General features: G+C 39.2%; 1 protein-coding gene across 1 annotated transcript; it reads left to right on the top strand.

The window, feature by feature from the left end:
* Positions 1-1,681: 1,681 nt before the first annotated feature.
* Positions 1,682-15,966, top strand: LOC132145587 (integrator complex subunit 3-like). The gene is made up of 29 exons (XM_059556716.1): positions 1,682-2,024; positions 2,552-2,635; positions 3,575-3,658; positions 3,780-3,893; positions 3,989-4,073; positions 4,155-4,221; positions 4,333-4,474; positions 6,169-6,298; positions 6,402-6,499; positions 6,578-6,769; positions 6,854-6,941; positions 7,098-7,177; positions 7,915-8,006; positions 8,135-8,241; positions 9,147-9,266; positions 9,494-9,623; positions 9,712-9,766; positions 9,860-9,963; positions 10,143-10,307; positions 12,267-12,420; positions 12,502-12,570; positions 12,946-13,021; positions 13,324-13,437; positions 13,519-13,567; positions 13,645-13,812; positions 14,457-14,557; positions 14,663-14,735; positions 14,812-14,965; positions 15,065-15,966. Exons 1-29 carry the CDS (start codon positions 1,941-1,943, stop codon positions 15,137-15,139), a joined length of 3,054 nt encoding a protein of 1,017 aa, XP_059412699.1. The 5' UTR covers positions 1,682-1,940; the 3' UTR covers positions 15,140-15,966.
* The last annotated feature ends 1,460 nt before the right edge of the window (positions 15,967-17,426 follow it).

The following is a 17,426-nucleotide window of genomic DNA, read 5'->3' as shown; positions in this document are numbered from 1 at the left end:
TTGCCCAGATTAATTAATTAATTAACCTTATCTTTTGCTGTGAACTGTAGCAATGCAGGACGTGGACGTGACAGCAGACGTCTTGTGCCATGGGAGCCTGATTGATAATGTCAGATGTACAGCAGCTCTGTTGGGAGGGCATGAATAATGATTGTATTGATGAATCTGTTCTCTATGTGTGGTTTGAATAGCTGGGTCTATGGGGGATAGCGACATACATTACTACAAAGTCTTTAAGTGAATGTTAAATTGATTCTTGTGTTTTTTTATGTTTGAGGGGAGGGGGATTATGTAAAATAAACATTAAAAACACTGAGCCATCTTCACTAATTTGTGTGCTGGTGTACACTGGTATTTGTCTCACAAAGTCAGACTTTTAAAGGGGTCATCGGATGCCCATTTTCCACAAGTTGATATGATTCTTTAGGGTACTGAAGGAGCATGCTTTTTCTCTTTTTCAACTTATGGAAAGGGGTAAAGATTTTACTAGATAAAAAAAAAATACTGGGTGGATCTTTATCATTATAGGTTGGTTGTGTACACACATTTCCAACATCCGATGACCCCTTTAAAGAATAATGCATCTAAGAGGTTAGCACTGCTATATTAGCACTTTTCAATTATATTTTGGCAGGTAGAGACCATTTAAATTGGGATAAATCGCCATGTGTAATTTCTGTTAACCATTGTGTTTTCCATTTTTGCAGTTTCATAAATATATATTAATTGCTTTACTGTTTAACACTGTTAGAATATATTTACTTATTAATAAACAACAAATATGTTTACTGTATATTGAAAATATGCAGAATAATATTTTGTGTTAATATATTACTCTATATTAAATAAGGAATTGCCGCTTTTCATAAATTGAAAAATATGTGACTATATATTTACTTGTATATACTTGAATGTAATTTTAAATTGAAAACATATTCTACTATATACACATCAGAAATTATTGTATGTATATATTTACACTGAAAATAAGTAAACTGAGAATATGCTTTATACACTTTAAACATGCTTCCTGTATATCAAATAATATCTAATATTAATAAACTAATCTTCAACATTATATCTGTAATTTAAATTGTATAGCCTATATAATGGCTTTCAGCAATATTTAATTAAATATACAAAATCGTTTTGAAACAGAAATAACAGCATATAATATATATTTATGAAAAATACAAAATTTGCCTTTTTAGTAAGCAGTGATATATGGAATTGATTGCATTTTAATATAATCATAATTTTCGATCACAATTTTATAATTGTAAAACAAAACCTAATTACAATGAATATAGGCCATTATTAATTATAATTAATGATAAAATAACGATTATTGTTGTTTATTTTGTTATTGGGTTAATTATAATAGTATATATATATAAATATTCGAATAATATTGTTAAGAGGAGAGCCCCAATACGACACAATGTCTGTTGTTTCCATATTTAAAAGTCAGCACGCATTTATATAGGTTTCTGTCTGTCTTCGTTTTTACCCACATGTTTACACAGAAGCAGCGTTCTTATCAAGTTGCACAAGCTTCTTTTTGTCAAACGGGTCTCGCTGACAGTGCCTTCACCGTGATTGGTCAACTGCCACGTCAATCAAAATACCCAGCACGCGATTGGTATAAATTAGTCGCTCCGCTCCGCCTTCACTCCGCGTTCGGAACACTTCCGCTGAGCCTCCATGCCCTGCGGAAGTTGAATTGTTACAGTCGGACACTGTGGAAACACTGGTGCGGTCGCGCGAAGGTGGCGATTTAAGAGTCGTAAACACACTGTAGGCGCCTAGGACTGGGCGGAGAGAGGGTTAACTAGTTCACAATCACCACAGACACACGGAAACAGTGAGGGAAGGGTTTCAAACAGCGCCCCAAACCCCCGTCAGGTCCCGTGTGTGTGGGCGCAGCGAGGCGGGAGGAGATGGAGACCTCGTCGGCTAAGGGTAAAGCGCAGGGTCGCCTTCTGGTGTCCACCAGCCTGGACGCCAAAGATGAGCTGGAGGAGGTAGGGATCGACTCATTACCCTCGGTCGTCAACATATGAGCCAGTGCGTCCTTCACAGCACACGTCTGCGGAGAAAAACATGGGGATAACTAAGTACAATAACAAAAGGACGAGCAGAATGGAGAAGTTGACACTATCAGACTTGTAGCACAGGGCTGATCGTTGCAGGGATGGCTTGTGTAGTCTTTTATTATCTTATCTGTTCATTAAGATAGAAAGGAAGGAGTTGAGGCAGCGGTGTAAACATGATGTGTGTTGAACATTCAATGATGTTATCATGTCATACATGTACTAATGACAGCTGATGGTGTCAGTGACTCTCTGATGGGGAAGGGATTACAAATTAATGCAGGAATGCCTTTAATTGAGATTAGACCATTTATGCATGAACTATTATTGGGATCTGCAGAATTATTTTGTTGTTTGGTGTTTTTGTCATGGCATGTATCCATCCATATTGCTCTGTACTCACTAATGTGTGTGTGTGTGTGTGTGTGTGTGTGTGTGTGTGTGTGTGTGTGTTTCAGCGCCTGGAGAGGTGTGTGAGCATCACAACATCTATAACCAATGGACTCTCAGAGCGGGAAGCCAATGATGCTCTCACTGCTTATGTGAGTCATTATCAGTTACACCCACTTATGATAACACACCAGAATTCCCAAATCCTGATTTAAAAACCTGGACATAGAATGGAATTTTAAAACATAGAACGGAATTTTAAAGGTGTGATTTTTCTTTTTTTTTTTTTTTTTGCAGGCCTGGAAAAGTAATGTAAATTTGTAAAATTATAAAAAGACTTTAATGTAGAATTTACTTTTTTCTCAGTTCTTTAGATATTGTTCTTTTTGAGTGTTTGCGTAGACAAAACCATGTCCACATAACTTGAAGATATGTTTACCGGTACTCTTATTGTTGAAGTTTGTATGCTAAATATGATCATTTAAATCTATTGCTTGACATAGACATTACCATGATTTTTAAATTTATTTTAAAATCAGATTTTTTTTCTGCCAGTTATCAATCAGCTTTTAAATGAATAAAAATTCACTGGTCAAAAAATGCGGAACCCTGTTATCCTACACATGTAATTCATGTGAAATTGAGCTCCTCTTTGCTGTTCATAGTATGGAGGTCCATCCTTTTATACTTTAAGAAATGCTAATTTAAGCAATAAATATTCAGAAAAGCTGAATTTTCAGCATCATTACTCTAGTCTACAGTCATTTAAATATGCTGATTTGTTGCTCAAGAAACATTTTTTATCAGACAGAAGAACAGCATGACATTTAGCCAAGGCCTTCTTGTTAACGGTTAATGCATGTTGAGCTGTGGTGCTCACGTGAGGTACATGGGATCGAATCTGACGTGAAATTATGCCGATCCAACTCCCCTATCTCCTCTTTAATATTTCATTCATGACTGGCTTGCAGTTTGAGATCGATAAAAGTGGCTAGAAGGTCTAAAATAAAATTCAAAAACAATTTGATAACACTTAAAGAAATCGGCTTTATTTAGAGCCGATGATGGTTAATGAGAATGTGTGTGTTCAGGTGTGTAAGGGTCCACAGCAGCATGAGGAGGTGTGTCTGGGTCTCTTCATGCTTCTGCTCACAGAGCCCCCACAAGCACAGAGGGTATGTTGATGCTTCGTACACAAGATCTGATTCACAAACATACATGCATACCACAGAAAGCTCTTCTACTTGCACTGTTTTCCCAGAATCCCACCATTAACATTGTTGTTGTGTCCTGCAGTGCTACAGAGACCTGACGTTGGTGAATCGGGACGGTATGAATGTGCTGCTCATCAAAATCAACCAGATCCTAATGGAGAAATTCCTCAAGCTTCAGGAAGTGTGCCGTACACAGGTGGGCTCCAGTCTGATGTCATGTGACAACACTGAATTTAAGAGTAACACAGTGCTGACGTCTGGTCTCGTGTGTGTGTGTGTGTGTGTGGGCAGCTGGTGTGGTTGATCCGAGAGCTGGTGAAGAGCGGAGTCATTGGAGCAGATGGGGTTCTCATGACGCTCATGAAGCAGATCGCTGGTGCGTTCACACACAGCTGCAAATCATGCTATATTTACAGTGTATCCCTACATCGTGTGTCTAACTTGCGTCAATCTGCAGGGGGAGACATCTCCAACAAGAACATGTGGTTGGCAGAGAACGTGTTGGAGATCTTAGTGGAGCAGAGGTGAGACCGCATGCTGTGTGACTGGTGCACTGTGGGCGATAACGACGTCCATGCATATAGACCAGCGTGAGTTTATTGGCAGCTTCGTGAATGTGTTTGTGTGATGGACAGAGAGTGGGTGCTGAAAAGCGGGATGTTGGTGGCCATGTCTGTGTACACGTACCTGAGGCTCATAGTGGATCATGGGACGCCAAACCTGCTGTCTCTCAGACAGAGAGAGGTGGACTTCTGCATCGGTCTGCTCAGAGAGAGGGTGAGTTCTGCACACAGTGCTGCTATTTTGTGTGCATGTTTTAATTACATAGAGTGCAAGGCTTAATTTTTTTTTGGTGAATTTTTGCTTTTGTCTGTGTTAATCATTTAACCCTACAAAGCCTACTGTATCATATTTGAAATGCAAATTGCTAGGGTAAATTATTACCATGATCAAAACTTATGAAAAACCTGTTGTACACAATCTACTGCATGTCTTCTGTCGTCTAAATGATCGTTGATGTTTCACATCTTCTAGCTGTGAAATCTTTAGTTATTTTTATGAAGTAAATGTAAGAAACATTTCAATATTCTATTTGAAGATGAACATTTACTCGACTGAAGTAACTTAAATTTACTTGATTATCCACACAGCATTAATTTGTTCATCTCTCAATCATCATATTGCATTGCGCTGATATGTTTTGACCCCCACAATGAAAACTACAGGGCTAAGACATATTATTGGGGGTATGACAACTGATAGGATTTTATGTCCGTTTGTTATACTGTTATTAAGATTTCACTGATTTACATTAAAAGCTATATTATATTAAAAGCATTAAAAATCTTTCTTTTGGCCATATCAACTGTGCCAAATTGCATGTTTATTTTTGCCATCTCACTATGTCATACTGTATTAACCATAAAAGTCTAATTTACAGTTTTCTACTATTAATAAATTAAGCTTTTCAGGCTTAAAAACGATTGCACGATGTAGTTGATTTTTATTTTACATTTTTTTTGATCGTGTAGATACACACATGATGCAAAACTTTTAAATCTGGATCACAACTTTATTTAATAATATTATCTTCATAAAAAGCAAAAAGAAAAAAAAGGCCAGGAATGAAAAGAAAGATAAATAGGTTTTATTCAGAGCAAGCCACCATAGACTCATTTCAAGGGCGCTCCCCCTGGAGCCTGCAGAGGTGAAGTGTCTCGCTCAAGGGCACTAAAGCAGGATTGGGATGTCTGTATCTGGGTCAGCAGTTCCCAAGACAGCACTTGGGATTTAACTTGTGACTTGGGCTTGAACCAGCTGTGATTAAATTAGGCGCCAGCAATTATTCAACAGATTTACAGACAGCGTGAAATCGAAATTGACTGTACGTACCTTATGTAAATGTTCCTGGTCTTTGAGTGCACTGGAGCTTTAACTAACAGTGGTATTGATCATCAAATAATGGTCAAATGACATGTAGGTAAACAAATTCAATATTTATATCTATAATATACACTGATATTCAAACATTTAGGGTCAGTAAGATTTTTTTTTTTAATGCTAAACGAGGGTGTATTTATTTTTTCAAAAATATATTAACAGCAATTTTGTGAAATATTATTACCTTTTTAAATAACTGCTATCTATTTGATTAGATTTTAAAATGTAATGTATTCCTGTGATCAAAGCTGTATTTTCAGCATCATTTCATATCAGTTTAAAAGAAAAACAGTTGCAGCTGCTTAGTATTTTTGTGGAAATCTTGACATTTTTTTACTAAATTCTTTGACAAATAGAAAGTTTAAAAGAACAGAATTTATTTGAAATGCATTGTTTCCATCCACTCAAATTCTAATGCATAAAACAGTTTTTTTTTTCTGTAACATTACAGATGTTCTTGCTGTTGTTACGGTTTAATCTCTTGTTGCCTTTCAATGTTTTTAAGTTGCTATGTGTCTGTGTTTTAACAGTTCATGGAGTGTTTTATCATCGGGAGGGATCTGGTCCGACTCTTACAGATTGTGGCTCGTATTCCTGAGATGGAGTTGCTGTGGAGAGACCTGCTGCACAATCCTCAGACCCTTAGCCCACAGTTCACAGGTGTGTGTGGGAGGGAATTTACACAGTAATGCATGTAAATAGAATGCACAGTAAAATCTGTGTTTGTAACTAAATTGTTCTGTCGTGTCCCGTCCTGCTGCAGGTATATTACAGCTCCTCACCTCCAGAACCTCACGCAAGTTTCTGGCCTGTCGACTCACCCCTGACATGGAGACCAAGCTGCTGTTCATGACCTCACGGGTAAGTACACACAAACACTGACACTGGAAACCACAATACGTTTATGACTTGAAACACTCTTGCTCTTCCTGGCTGCAGGTTCGGTTCGGCCAGCAGAAGCGCTATCAGGACTGGTTTCAGCGGCAGTATCTGTCCACAGCTGAAAGCCAGTCGCTGCGCTGTGACCTCATTCGTTACATATGCGGTGTGGTGCATCCATCCAATGAAGTGCTGAGTTCTGACATTCTGCCGCGCTGGGCGATCATTGGATGGCTCCTGACTACCTGCACGGTAAGTAAATACTAAAAACCTTCAATTTGTAATATTTTTCTAGATGTCATTTTGGATTCCATATCAATCGATCTCTCTCTGCAGTCTAATGTTGCTGCATCTAATGCCAAACTGGCCTTGTTCTACGACTGGCTGTTCTTCAACCCAGAGAAAGACAGCATCATGAACATCGGTAAGAGAGGCAGGAAGCCATTATTGTGCCATTTAAATTTGACTCTGCAAATAGACATGTACAAACCACATGCTTTGCCTTCACTCAGTCGCCGATGCTCTGCTTTTATTTTCCTCTGATATCTCTCTGTCTCTCTACGGACTCTTATTTTTTCAGAGCCAGCCATTTTGGTGATGCATCACTCCATGAAACCACATCCTGCTATAACAGCCACACTACTGGACTTCATGTGTCGGGTGAGAAACTCTCTCTCAGTTCTTACTGTGTCTAAGAGCTGGTTAATGTCACACACAGTAGTGTGAGCACTGGCCACAAAAATAGAATTTACACAACTTTAAACATCAAATAGTTATGGTGTAAAATTCATCTATACATATTATTCTAAATATTTTTTTTTCCCCAAAGTATCATGACGTTCCATTTGAAATAACAGTAATGTTTTACAATACGATCTTATTTTGTTTTTAGTTACTGCATTATCTAACATTAATGAACATTACATTAGTTGCAGTATTTTCTTAATCTTTATTAACATTAATAAAAATACAGCTTAAAGTTGTTAGTTCATAACATTATTATAATATTAATAAAACTTTAGATTTTCACAATTTATTGTGCATTTTGAAATGAACACAAAGTAATTACCAAAGATTGGTTTGCTGCTTATTAATAGTAAGGTAGATGTTAAGTGTAGGATTAGGGATGTAGAATGTGGTCAAGCAGAATATTTATGCTTACTCATGCTTTATAAGTACTAATAAACAGCCAATATGTTAATAATAGGCATGCTAATAAGCAACTAGTTAATAGTGAGAATTGGTTCCTATACCAAAGAGTTACCTTTTTTTGCCAATGCAGCCAAAACCATGTGTGTGGGGAAAAATTATGAGAGGAATTTACAGAGGAAGTTCTGTGTGTTGTGAATTCCAGTCTTTCAAATCTTGGGTTAACCTGCTATTTTATTCCACTTCAGATCATCCCAAACTTTTTCCCTCCTCTTGAGGGTCAGGTGCGGCAGGGCGTCTTCAACTCTCTAAACTTCATCATGGAGAAGAGAGTTCTGGCGTGAGTTTATCATACACACACACACTCATTAGCATGTGCTCGTACAGATACTTCATCAAGAATGTCTCTCTGCTGGTTTAGAGATGCTTTCAATATAATGATCCCTGCTATCACTCTCGCTCTCTCAGTCACCTAGCGCCTCTGTTTGACAACCCTAAACTGGACCGTGAGCTGCGCTCTATGCTGCGAGAACGCTTCCCAGAGTTCTGCAATTCCCCCTCGCCGCCCACTGAAGGTCAGAGCTCCACAACATGGATTCATTCCCAGTTATGTCAAAAACAACAGCTCCTAAACCATTTAGTCCACCAGAAATATTATACAAACAACATAGTATGATTTGGGATGCCCTAAACTGGTATATTAATCTTGATAGACCTCTTTTGCTAGGAAAAGGGATTTCTGAATGTTTTTTGTGTAGTTCAGAATAAATGATGTGCAAATTTAAGTCTTGCTAAGGCTTGCGTTATCTACTTTCCCATCTCATCAGTGAATGCTTTAGCAGAAATATGAAGTTTGTATAGTGGTCCTTAACATTTCTGACTCTTTGTCAAGGACTATATTTAAAGGCCCTCAGAGATATTTCTAGTACTTTGCTGTTATAACAAAGCTGCTCAGTTTCCAACTGTTTTAGATACAGAAAATATTATTTGGTATGTGTATCTATTAATGTTCTATTAATATTTAATTGAAACAATTAATAAAATAATTAATTTCTCTAGTTCCAGAAATTGGTCTTTTAGAGTTTACACTTTTATATTACCACTGATTTTACAACTTATCTCGTCATCTGCGATTTTAGAGACATTTTTTAAATACTTGAACAGCAATGTTTAGGTAATAAAATATTTTAGAGCTTGACATTACTAGTAATATTAATGTCAATGAGATTTTTTTATAATGAATATTAATATTTTATTACTTTCTTTAACTTTTCCAGGTTGAAAAATCTTACTTTTAAAATTCCATATATACTGTTGTTTGTTTGTTTTTCTAAAAGAAATTCTGGTTCTTAAACCACAGTTAAGAAGGACACCTGGTTGAGATCCATTAGTGTAGTTTGAAATAGAAATATTAAAGTTAAAATCTCAAAAGTTATGGCATGTTTTATTGTGGACATTTTTGTTCCTGTACTTTTTGTAGTAAAAATGGAGGAATCTGTTCCCTTGGAGATGGACAATCATGTGCTTGATAAGGAGGATGGTTGCTATGACCACACGGATGCTACCTTCAGTGATGATGAGGAAGAGTTGAACAACAAGAGTAAGATGCTTGCCGTAATGGCAGATAACACTTTAGATCTGAAGCTCAGATCAACCGATTATGGCTCGGCTTCACAGCGTTGGAGTGGAGCGCATGTTCTCTGCTTTAGTATTCAATCATGACAGAGTCTAGATCAGTGGCTCTGGCTCAGAATGATGCCCATGACCCACTTCTGTATTTTCAGTTCACATCAGTGCAGCATGATATGAACGCTTGTTTATCCCAAGGTAAAAAACGAGAGTTCAGGTTCCATCAGCTGAAGGAAACCTACATCGACGAGCCTGCTGACATCACACCTTTTGTGGACCAATTGGACGAGGCACTTAAAGAGAGGGTTCTGCAGCTGCAGAAAGGAAGGTGAGACACGTGATTAATAACATGTATTACAGTTATAATAAGATCTCAATTGCATGAGTCTCAATTTATACGGTTCTTTCTCTCTCAGTGACACAGAAACACATTGTGAGGTCATGCAGGAAATTGTGGATCTTATTTTAGAGGTAAGCTTTGCTCCGGGTGAAAATTTTGATCAGAGCTTTAAATACGGCTAATGATACACACTTTTTTTTTTTTTTTAATTTGTTCTGTTTCAGGAGGATTTTGACTCTGAGCAGATGTCCACTCTAGCTTCCTGTCTGGCTGAACTGTTTAAGAGTCACTTCAGAGGAGATGTGTTGCCTGAGGAGATCACAGAAGAGTAGGTTTCCCTCTCTTTCTCGACATCCTGTCGGGTCGGTTTGCACATTATGTGGTGGTTAGTGTTAGATATGCCTTTGGTTCCAGCCTGCATTGTGTCCTGATTGCCCTCCGTATTTTCCTGTCACTATTGTTCATTTTTCTTAATGAAGAGGCTAATGGGATGCTGTGTGTGTGCAGGTCACTGGAGGAGTCTGTGTGTAAGCCGGTGTGTCTCATCTTCAGGAACTTGTGTCAGATGCAGGAGGACAACAGTGGCTTCTCTGTCCTGCTGGACCTGCTCGCCGAGCTCTACCAGAAACAGCCGAAAATCGGTTATCATCTGCTCTACTACCTCAAAGCTAGGTAGGGTCAAACAGTCCAAATGATATCATCCAAGTGATAAGCAGTGTCAGGCCATAGTTGAGCACTAGACTGACCCCACCGATGGTTTTTTGGCCAATTGAGCATGTTGAACTGGCAGCAAATCCTGTCATTGAGGGAGCTCACAATGACTGACTTTTCATCTTAGCAAAGATGAGAAGAAAAGCATTGTGACGAAAACAAGTAAACAACACACCCAAGAGGGCAAACATAGAAGGCTCTGGTCATTGTTTATCAGCAGTTTTAGCCATTCTGGTTCACCTTTTTGAATGACAAATGCTGGTATAGAGAGTTAATTGACCCTTCGCAAGGGAGTTTGATTGACAGGTGATCTGACCAATCATGATGCTGAATCAGTCTTTGTTTTTGTTTTTTCGGCTAACAAACCTAACAGGAGAGTGAACTTGAACTTGAAAGTGGTGTGTATTGACATCTTTCCATGGGTTAAACAAGACACAGTACCTTCTGATGTTCATTTATGTTTATTTCATGCTATAACTAGTAAAGAGGAAGACGTGATTGCTTCGCATGCCACTTGAACTGAGGTGCTGCACAACACATTAAAGAGCCACAAAACGGTATTTATTGCTTGAATTTAAAAAAAAACAAAAAAAAACAAACACACTGACACATTTTTAAAGCTGAGACTTTGTTTCATAGTAGAAGTACCCTGCTCTGTCTTGTCTGTCGGCGCATTGTCAGTTTCCTCTTTGCTTCGTGACGTAATGTGTGTCGCAAGAGCGGCATGACCTGCAGGCACAGAGTAGAGGTCTTCTCAGGTCCTAAAATCTGTACCTGACCCAAATCATCCCAACCTGATGTGCATAAGTGGAATTTTTATTTATTTTGTAAAATCCTGGTGTCCTGCTGACTGATTTGGTAATTTCCATTACTTCAATCAGGACCACTTCTGTCAAGTATATTTATGACAATTATAATTGCATACAGTTAGTGTTGGCGGTATGGTTATGTTCTGGGCAACACTCCACACGCCTGTCCATGCAACCGTGCTTGGACAGAGCCTGGAGAGCAGCAAGACAAACCCCCCTGGGGTACAGAACAGAACCATAATAAGCATATATAATTACAATTCACAATTACATGAGTTGTAAACAAAATGTCATAGAGACTGCTTCCAATGAAGACACTGTAAAGAAAGAACAAAGTTAGATCGGATTACAGGTTCAGTTGGTGGAGTTGGGGTTGGAGGAGGGAGTTAATTGCAAGCAGCAATGCGATGGAAGAGACATTGAAAATGGGAATTTAAATAGACCGCAGGTGATAGGTGTCAAGACTGGATTGGTACACGTCAGGAACAGCTGACTGTCAGCTGATGCAAGCGTGACTAACGTGGCCTGACTGAACTAACGCGATGCTCGATTTTCATTTATTTATTTACATGTTTATTATTACTTTATATTATTGCCTGCCTGATGGATAAGTTATTTGTGAGTTTGTCTTTCAGTTGTGACCAGTGGATTGGAAACATAAACATGATACCTTGATAAAAATGACGTTAATAGCCCAATAAACATTGAATTCACTAGTCTTGTCTGCATCGCTATCCACCTCATCTCCAGCAAAGGTCTTCTGCACATAAAAAAGAAAAGCCCTGCATCAACACGCAGTGTAATGAAGCGAGTGGCTTTTCCTGATGGATCTCATATCTATAAGATGGATTTCTGTGTAAGAGGTTATTGGGTCTATTTGGAAAAAGCACAATTATTTTAAATTACTTGAGGCCACTAATACTGAACCCAACCTGTGTCCGAAACCCTTTGGGGATCAACCTCAGGTTTTCGCATACAAGTAGACCCATGAAAACCTTAAATACAGAGCATATACCCTGTGCAATTTGATAAGCACACTAAGACATAAGTCCCTTTTTCTTTCGATTAATCATGCAGCCCTACTCTAAGCTGTTTTTGTGCGTCTTTGCAGCAAAGCGGCGGCGGGGAAGATGAGCCTGTACGAGTCCTTTGCTCAGGCCACGGCTCTGGGCGACCTGCACACCTGCTTGATGATGGACATGAAGGCCTGTCAGGAGGATGATGTGAGGCTCCTGTGTTACCTAACCCCCTCCATCTATTCAGAGGTAACCCCTCATACTCCAACACCATGTGCCTGCAGCAGAGGCTTTCACAGCCGTGCTTGACTTTCTGTGTCTGCTGTACAGTTCCCAGATGAGACCCTGCGTAGTGGAGAGCTCCTCAATATGATCGTGGCTGTCATTGATTCGGCACAGGTTTGAAATATACACATTTAAATGAAAAGTTGACCCAAAAATTTACTCACCTTCGTGTCATTCCAAACCTATAAGAATTAAATTCGCTTTTGAAAGACAAATGAAGATGTTTTTAATTAAACCGTTGAAAGATTTTTGTCCTTTCATACAAAGTCTATTATGCCAAAAATCTTCAGATGCTTCAGAAAGTTCATAAAGACAAATAATTTAGTTTGTAAAGATGATCAGATTTAATTTAGACTAGCAAGAAGGATGTGACATGAGGGTGAGTGATGAAAAGAAATCCTATTTTTGGCTGTACTTCCCTTTAATACTGATTACAGTTGTTTTTCTTCAAATCTCTTGTAACCTCTTACTCTTGTTGTAAACTCACAGCTTCAGGAGCTGATGTGTCACGTGATGACGGGTAATCTGGTGATGTTCCGTAAAGACTCTGTCCTCAACATCCTCAGTAAGTTTACAGCAGTTTTCAAGCTCTTATGGTTCACCATCTGACCCCACAAGTCTCTGTTCAAATTGCAGTTACACCTTACAAACCAAATGGCAAGTTACTTTTCTTTTCAGACATTAAAGAATCATATCAACTTGTGGAAAATGGGCATCCGATGACCCCTTTAATGGAAACATTAGTTTTTCACTCTGTGCTGAAAAAGCTATAGAGTAAAATCTAGTTGTTTATCTGTGTGAATGTGGCACACATTTATCCATTGCTTTGTCAAGCTCATTTTGTTTCTGTGCATCCGTGTGTTTTAGTTCAGTCTCTAGACTGGGAGACGTTTGAGCAGTACAGCACATGGCAGCTTTTCCTAGCACACAGTATCCCTCTGGAGACCATCATCCCCATTTTACAGCACCTCAAATACAAGGGTAAGTGTCTTTCTCCATAGACACACTTTGAATCTACACATGCTTGGTCCTACCGTAATCATCTTCGCTCTCTACTCACAGAACATCCAGAAGCTCTGTCCTGCCTGCTGCTGCAGTTACGAAGAGAAAAGTAAGTGTTTTCACACAAATGGTTATTAATCTTGTCTGCTGTGGGACACAGTCCTAATTTTTTTTTTTGTGCTGAAGGCCGAGTGAGGAGATGGTAAAGATGGTGTTGAGCCGACCTTACCACCAAGAGGATCAGTTCACCACCAGCATCCTGCGGCACTGGGCAGCGAAACACGACGACCTGCTGGGAGAACACATCAAAGCCCTGCTCATCAAGAACAACAGCATGCCCCGTAAACGACAGAGGTAATTACATATTCAGCCCTCCCAACTGAAAGATGGATGTGGAGTGTTTAAGGCCCTGGGTTGAGCACACAAAGATTGAGATTCAAGCTCCAGTGGATTTAGCACAGGGTCTGTAGCCCTGGAGAAATATAAAATACATAAAATATTTATACTGTAAAATTAACCAATATTATGAAGATCTTGCCAGTGGGCTAGTTGTCTGCCCACTCATTGTCATGACTAGCAAGTGTGACGGCCCCAAGATAAAATGTTTAACAGCGTCTCTTATTTAAGGCTCAGTAGCAAATAGCCAATATTGCTTAGGTTTGATCCATTTCAAAAATCTATTATTAAATGTCCTTCAAATAATTAAACGCACAAGGAAAGAAATTCAAGTCATACCCCATTATTTTGTTTATGCACTACCATTCTAAAGCTCAGCACTGTTCAGCAATTAATTTTTTTTTTTTAAGAAAATAATTTAATTCAGCATATTTGAAATCACAGAAATAAATGAAGTTTTAAATTGTGTTCAAATTTGAAAATGGTTATACAAAATCACTAATATTTTACTGTGTTTCTGGTCAAATTAATGCAGCCTTTCAAAACCATAAAAAACATCCTACCGACACATGATTTGAGTTGTGTACTGTGTTTTTGTGAAGTTTGAGGAGCTCCAGCAGTAAACTGGCTCAGCTGACCCTAGAACAGATGCTGGAACATCTGGACAGTTTGAGACTCAATCTCAGCAATACCAAGAACAATTGTAAGTTCAACAGCAGACTCTTCCAGGCCATAAAATGCCACTAAGTACTGGTTGTCTGTCTTACTGTTTATATTGATTTAAACAATGTTCTTCTTGTTGCATTAGTCTTCTCCCAGACGCCCATATTACAAGCCCTGCAGCATGTTCAGGCCAGCTGCGATGAAGCCCACAAAATGAGGTGTGTCTTTTGCTTGTTAAAGCACAATTATTATCATTTCTTACTTCATCGTTACCGTTTTCTTTTCTTCTGCCAGGTTCAGTGATCTTTTCTCGTTAGCTGAGGACTATGAAGATTCCACCAAACAACACAAACCTCGACGCAAAGCCCCAGCATCCTCGCCTCGATCCCGCAAGGGTGCGGCTCCTCAACCCAGCAATGAAGAGGAGAGCGCGTCCAGCAGCGCTTCGGTAAATCCACGCTCGCAACATGACATCATCACGAAAGCCATATTATTGTTAATGATGTACAATTCATTGTTTAAATGGCCTTTGTTGACTGCTCTCCAGGAGGAAGAGGATTCCAAACCCAAAGCTTCCAAGAGAAAACGGAAAGCGTCTGCAGTAGGATCTGACAGCGACTGAGAGGACAAACCCTCATCCATCTCCATGCCAACCACACCCAGCATAACCACGCCCCCTCTGTGATGTCACTGGATGCTATCTGCCAATCATATGCTCCAGCCACTCAGGGGCAGCCTGCCCAAACACTCTCCTCCTGTAGGGGCACAACTCTTTCTCTAGACTCAAATGCAGTGGAGTCTGGGAGATGAGTCTCTGCCTTCTCTAACCATTGGACTCCTCGGCTACTTCAAGCTGGAGAGTTTGGTTAAGTGTGAGGATGGGCGCCGTTGGGGCGGCTAAGCCTGGAGAACCTACTTCCAGACTGGCATAGACTGACAGACGGCCTTAAAGAAGAGGGTTACTTAATGTTCCCCAATGGCCCACCCATAAAAATACATGGTAATGTACTTCAAAGAGCAATGTACCACTGAAGGTAGTGAACCCAGACTGTAACATGAAGTACAGGGATCTTAAACTGATCAAAGATTTTACCGGTTCATTTTGGAGTAGTGGAAAGCAGATGTGGTGTTCAGATTCAAGCCTTTTATCTTTTCATGTTGAACAGACCTTTCCCCTGTGCCCATCGTAAATAAAGATTGACTCTCTCTGTCCTGTTTGGACGCCGTGGCTCTTCAGAGTGGAGCTGAGACTTTACAGAGGGACTGAGAGTTTTTATCTCATGTTTGAAATGAAAGCAGGACCTACAAACGGAGGACTCGACTTGATGGACTTTTTAAAGAATTCTTTCTACTGACTTATTTTCATAAAAACAGATTGTAACTATGTTAAAGGACTATGATATTAATAAAAAAAGGGCGGGAAAAGATTGGTTTCTTACCAAAATGTCACGTTTGAAGTCTTGCATTCTTGTTGGGATGAGAACAAACCTATTGGCTGTCCTCAGTAACATACTACCAACACTCAGTATTATTTACAATGTCTTTAGTTTCCTTACAGAATGGCTACTTTCCTTAGCATGCTGTTTTTCTCAGTGCAATCCTGATGCTACGAGAAGGACGGGATTGAGTTTACAGTCACTGTTATGTATTACACACAATTTCAACTTTAAATTCGACATATAAAAAAAGATACATGATGTATTCTAAAGATAATTGTCAAATCCAAGAAAGCTTTACATATCTTTATTGGAAAGGGTTTAAACAACGTTTTTATGCTTGTGTTCAATAAACCATAATCAATTATTGCACATGCAGCTGTGGAACAGTCCTTTAGACATTTACGGTTGTCCAGGTGGCAGGCAATAATAAAGGTCTAAGTTACAATAATTATAACATTAAAAAGACCTTTCTAGTGATTCTGAATAACACTGGGTTCTTTGACATCCCAAAGTCCTGCTGCAGATGTGGCCAGGGCTTTGAACTGCAATGTGTGTAGTGCAAGAAAAGTGAAAGCTGGTCATCCTTGTAAAAACTGTTTCCCTCAAGACATGTCCAGAAACTTGCAAGCACCTTGTTGGAAGAGTGGCGTACCATCTTGGAGTCATTTTAGCTTTTATGTGTGTGCAAATATTACGTTAAGAAATTTGCTGGAATTAAAAGAATTTGAAAGTTAGAAGATGTTCATTTTCATGGAGGTAAAAGGCTTTATTAAAATAAAAAATAATCACAATGTTACTTTTGCTCAAAACCAGTCTGGAAACATTTGCCTTTAATACTTGAGACTTGGTTGCCTGCCTGCAAGTGAATGTGGTTTTACATCATTTCTGAAGAAACAAACTAGCAAACAAAAAGTGTGCACAGACTTGAATTAAAATACTTTTATTTAACACTTAAAATTGACAATACAAAAAGGCAGCAGGCTATACTAATGCAGATATGGTTTACAACTCAAGTTTTAGGTTAGGTTTTCTTTCTTTTGGGGTGTAAGACTCCTCAAGGCAGTCAGTGGTTTGTTCAGGTACAGCTTCAGACCTTCTCTTTTGGACCTCCGAGGGGAACAACAGTCTCTTAAGTTGTCTTGCAGCTTTTTAGCAGAGCCGTTTCTGTTGCTTGAGGAATTGGATGTTGAATTTGAAGATGTTGGTGAAGCCAAGGAATCCACCAGCATGCTCTTGTCTTTACACCGTCCCTGCTTATGGAATAAGGACTCTCTCCGGTTAAAGCTGGGGCTGGCAGCCAAGGTCTGGAAGCCATAAGGTGTGGTGACCTTTCCAACGTGTTCCAGAGACATGGCTGCACATGTCGAAGGGTCTGAGAGATCCTCTGCGGCAGATTTTCGCAGATGTTTCAGCTTCATCCTAGGGGTGAAATGAAATTTGGCAGAAATGCTTGGTGAGCCAGTGGGAGGC

This window comes from Carassius carassius, chromosome 8, assembly GCF_963082965.1.
Source record: "Carassius carassius chromosome 8, fCarCar2.1, whole genome shotgun sequence".
NCBI lineage: Eukaryota > Metazoa > Chordata > Actinopteri > Cypriniformes > Cyprinidae > Carassius > Carassius carassius.
Note: the sequence above shows the minus strand (reverse complement) of the source record. Positions and strands in the feature narration are given on the sequence as shown.